General features: G+C 34.8%; 1 protein-coding gene and 1 long non-coding RNA gene across 2 annotated transcripts; one reads left to right on the top strand and one right to left on the bottom strand.

Moving 5' to 3' along the window:
- Window positions 1-742: 742 nt before the first annotated feature.
- On the bottom strand, window positions 743-2907 carry LOC135848969 (uncharacterized). Its single transcript, XR_010559468.1, has 3 exons — window positions 2718-2907; window positions 2519-2630; window positions 743-2386 (listed from the first exon to the last, which is right to left on the bottom strand). It is a non-coding gene; the product is annotated as an uncharacterized LOC135848969 (long non-coding RNA).
- Window positions 2908-3397: 490 nt separating this feature from the next.
- Window positions 3398-4729, top strand: LOC135848537 (uncharacterized). Its single transcript, XM_065368463.1, has 3 exons — window positions 3398-3708; window positions 3805-3912; window positions 4032-4729. Exons 1-3 carry the CDS (start codon window positions 3634-3636, stop codon window positions 4587-4589), a joined length of 741 nt encoding a protein of 246 aa, XP_065224535.1. The 5' UTR covers window positions 3398-3633; the 3' UTR covers window positions 4590-4729.
- The last annotated feature ends 379 nt before the right edge of the window (window positions 4730-5108 follow it).

The following is a 5108-nucleotide window of genomic DNA, read 5'->3' as shown; positions in this document are numbered from 1 at the left end:
TAATTTTTGGTGAATCATTTGTGACCGAATTGATTTGTATAAGTGACTCGTTCACAAACGAATCGATTCATTTACTTAATTTTTGGCGAATCATTCGCGAACGAATTGAACAATTTTTGATGAATCATTCGTGAACAAATTGATTCATAAATTGAAGAATTGATCAATTCGTTCGCGGGATGTCCGCCTGGAAATTTGCAAGAATGTGGATAACTCCTTTACACAAGTTGAGGATATGCCAAATATGTAGCTACCTAAATTAATTTTCAGGTCTTTCTTTTGGAGTAATTGAAAATTGTGCTGGAGGCTCCAAAATAGCCCAGAATGGTGAAATTCGGTTCGAGGGAGTTACTAATATTAGTGTCAGGACTGATTTTCATAATTTTTACTTAACAAATAAATAGGTACCTATACATGTTTTTAAAAACAGCATAAATCGCCAAAAATGGTCAAATTTTGAATTAATTCACTAAAAATTGAAAAATTAATTAGGACAGCTGAAATTTTGCTATGAAGATTATAGATTATTCTCTTTCCAAAAATCGTAGTCCCGTTCAAATCAAAGACTGATACCTCGGGAAGTTCCCAGCTCAGTAAGTACCTATATAGGTACGATTTTTTACAAACGTCTTAAAATTCACCTTCACCTAGATCAGGATCATGAAAATTTTGGACAAACCCTCGCCCCAAAAAACATATCAAAATAGGTACACACATTTTATTTATTTATCATATATTTTCTTGAAATTGATGGCGATCCTCGCACAGTTAATAGCCGGGTAGGTTAGTAGGTGGTACCTGTACCTATAATACATAGTATTCACCATCCAAATGGAATATTTCCACAATGTACAGCTCAACCGAAAAAACTTTAATAAAAAGTTAAACCTCTCCTTTTGAAATTCAGGGCACAAATACGCACATAGTACCCTAAAAACATACATTTGTAAACACGAAAATAAAAGGCAGCAAGGCAGTCAGAAGGCTTCACTATATGGACGAATTTTTGAACCAGATTACATATATAAACAAAATTATAATCATTATAATCATATTATAATGATGTTTTGAGATAAGTATCGGAATAATCTATTAATTTTACCGAAACTATATCCCGACTTAACATTTTTAAACATCAATAATTAGAAGTTTGCATGTAGTCTAAAATCTATCTCAAGTCTAATAAAGCATTACTCTTATAGAGAACTCGCGTTACGTATAATTAAGTAGAGAGAAAAAAAATAGCGTCGTTCTTTACTAACCAGTATGTTTGAAACTAGTCTTTATACCATATAACTCCATAAATTTATTCATCAGAATGCACATAAACCAGAGATGATCTGTATTCTTTTGATTATCAAGTCCGCAGCTCAGCAATGGAGCGCAGACCTACATTGTACAAACATTATCGCCTTTCGGCCACCCATTAACACTGAACGGATTTCGAATTCTTTTGAATTACAACGAAAGCCAATTTCGCTGCTGCTTGTTGATTCCTAGATATGCATGTAGTAGGTACTATACCTACCTATAATACTCAGTAAATCGAGTAGATCTAGATACCCGAAAACGAGCGTATAAAAGTATTCACTTTTCGAACTCGTCGTTTTCGATTTGAACGAAATTGAAAGAACATTTCGGACCTCTGGCGAATTTTTCAATATTTGAAAAAACTCAAAAAAGCTGTTTTAAAGGTGATTTTTCAACTTTCTCATGAAATGTATTTTTTCTGAGCAAAGTGAAAAAAAAACTTCAATTTATAGAACTCGTGAAGTTTCTGCAGAACAAATTATGAAGCTAATTAAAGTGCTCATAATTAATAATAGGTAATATAAAGGAGTACATATATGGGTAATCAAGTAGAATGAATCCTGAACTTCGTCTCTTCAAAAAAGATACGAACAAAATTCACGTAAAAGTCATCTTGTATAAATGCACTGAAGGCATCCGCCACTTCATCTGCATTATTCAAAATTATCTGGGCTTTTACTGAATCCAGAACTGGGCGGCGTGTGTCCTTCCTAACAGTACACCAGATTAATGCCAAATGTTTACTTATGTCTCGTTCCTTTAAGGGTGTTTCACCATCACGCAAATTATTTTTAATGGCCACAATAAAATTCACAATCCGACGATCCTTGGAATTCATAATAATGCGATACCAGTCAATATAACCTAGTTTAAAATAATCAAATTCATCAACCGTCCCAGGAAAATAGATGGGTATTTCCTCATAAGATATATCTTCCTCCTTCAGTGTTATCATGGGTTTGACAACATTTTGTTGTGTGCAACGAAATAGATTTAATTCCCATAATAATTTTTGCATATGAGTGCCTATGAAATTTAGAACATTGAGCTGTTGCAATGCCACCCCTCTCTGATTCTGAAAACACGAATAAATCCTTATAATCTTAATAAATATTCTATCTACTTTGAATAATCTATAGTTAAGTAGGTACCTAATAATTAGTAATTAGTAATTACCTACTAATGAAAGAATTGATATTATACTCACATATCTTTCTGCGAGGTGCTTAAAAGCGCTTTCCCAGTCCACAGTTGAGTGTGTGATTCCTAAATCCAGTAATGCTCGGAGTTCAGCATTTACACCAGTACCTAGTATAGCTCTAAAATCAACAAAACTTCATCTAGAATTTGATAATGTCGGCAATATGGACGATGAAAAATTGGATATACCTATCACAAATACTTACATTTTGGGGCACCGTATGCTGAAAATCTGGTGCAATTATATTAAAGAATAGAAAAGTCACTGTGCGTCTTTTCATCTTTAGAATTTAGCAGACCTAAATTACGTAATGTTCGTTTGATCGTATAGTCAACGTGAAGTACCTATCTACCTAATTCCCATTAAAGTTGAAAATTCTCGATTATTTTCCGATGATAAATTTATAATGAATTTTTTTTCAAATGTTGCAATCGTGAATTAAATCGAGTCTCATAGTAGAAGTACCATCTCTTCCTGATTTGATTCATCATGCATTGATTTATTCATTCGAGAATCTAGAATGATTTTTTTGCCTTTTAGTTCTAGTGAACTATTCTCGAACATATCATCTTCTAATCTCGTTGATGGATTTATCAAATTTTGCATCGTTCATGGCGATTCACTGATTCAGTCATTTTCGAATAATTATGCTGATTCTGAACAAATCACTCGTGAATGCTTTGAGTCCAGTTCTTGATGATCCAGACCCCACCATAAAAAGGAAAGGGGTATTATAGCCCGGGTCTGGTCTTTTTCCTGCCGGCCTTTGCCCTTGGAAAAACAAAAAAAATTGAAAAATAAAAACTCAAGCTTCAAAGCTCAAACTCAATGTATGGAAACGAGTATAGAACTGCTAAATGAAGCAGAAGTATTGAACATGAAAAAGATAAAGTTCAAATTCTGAATTATTAATTAATTAATTATATTGCATTATTAGATTAGATAGGAAAATAACGATGATACCTACCAGCAGCCATTTCAATATTTGTAGGTAAAGATGGTAAAATTGTTGTCAGAAAATATTCAATTCTAAAGACGATTGCTCAATATAAACTATCTACGTGATCACATTTTGAATGGGTAGGTAAGTACCTACACTTACTAAAATTTAAATCTTCAAGATGGAAAGACACATGGCGACTTTCTTATTCTCCTGCGTAATAATTGCACTCGTTTTTCAACATACAGTAGCTAATGTAAGTAGTACCCACATCACTTCCATTGTCCAGCAGTTAATTACATGAATTAGATTTTATACATGAATGTTTTACTACATATGTTGATTTTAATAGGGTTTCACTACTGGCATAAATGCTGAATTTCAAGCTTTGCTTGATCTAGGAATTACTGATTCGGTTGTCAATTGGGAAAAAGCTTTTGGTCGACTAGCTGAGAGATACGTAAGTATGAGGATTCAAATAGGGAGGTAGAATGATGCAATTATAAGATTGTCTGCTATTATTTTTTAAGACTGCCTACATCGCAAAATGAGTATGTATATGTACCATCGCATTTTCAGATGCAAAGAGGTATCGCATTGAAAGAACTCAGTGTCCTGAATTATATACGTATTCACATGGAAAGTTTAACACTTCACTTAGATCCCGTTCACTACACACTGAAAGCTGATATCGATACCGAATCGTTGACAACAATAAACAGGGATGATATACCCGATGAAGACGTTCCTCTCCACCTCCGTGGGAGTTTGAAAGTTGATTTCAAAACCGCTTATATTAAATGGTATCGCATTATTGCGAATTCCAAATATCCTCGTATTGTGGAGTTCGTCGCAGCCATTAAAAAAGAACTGAGTGATGATAAAATATCATTGACGGACCAAGATATAGCTAAAAGTTTAGCGGTTATCTGGTGTACTGTGTGTAACGAGATAAACTCAGTTTTGAGCTCAGCGAATGGCCGGTTAATACGTTGGAAAAATGCGGATGAAGTGGCGGATACCTACAGTACATTTCAAGATGATGGTTTTTACGTAGATTTTATTCGTATTCTTTTTAAAGTGACGAAATTCGGGGATCATGCTAAAGCTGATGTGAAGAAAGTAGTGACTGAGTGATGGTCTCGTTATTTACCTTGTAAAAAGTACCTACCTATCCATAGGTATAAAAAATTATGAATTAAGTATCTACCTATAGGCAAACGTATTGCTTTACATGCACATTTTGTTTTTGAAGATTTTATAAAAATACTTGTATATCTTCTTTCTTCTTCTTTTCAGCCTTTTCTCTCAATCCACTGCTGGATGAAAGCCTCCCCAACTTCTTTCCACGAGCTCCGGTCTTGGGCTGTACTCCACCATTCTCCGTCACATTTCCGTATCTCATCTTCCCATCTACGTTTTGGTCTCCCCAGTGCCCGTTTTCTATCTGGTATCCACTGAGTAGTCTTCACCACCCATTGCTTATCCCCGCTTCTGGCAACATGACCAGACCAGCACCACTTACTCCGCTTAGCTGTCTCCATAATGTCCGTCATCCCTGTGATCTCTCGAATTTTCTCCACTGTCCATTTGTCTCGCAGCGTTATCCCCAGCATTGATCGCTCCATTCGCCTGTGCATCTTAATAATCCTATCT

Source organism: Planococcus citri, chromosome 5 (genome assembly GCF_950023065.1).
Source record: "Planococcus citri chromosome 5, ihPlaCitr1.1, whole genome shotgun sequence".
Lineage (NCBI taxonomy): Eukaryota > Metazoa > Arthropoda > Insecta > Hemiptera > Pseudococcidae > Planococcus > Planococcus citri.
This window is presented reverse-complemented; position numbering and strand designations above follow the sequence as displayed.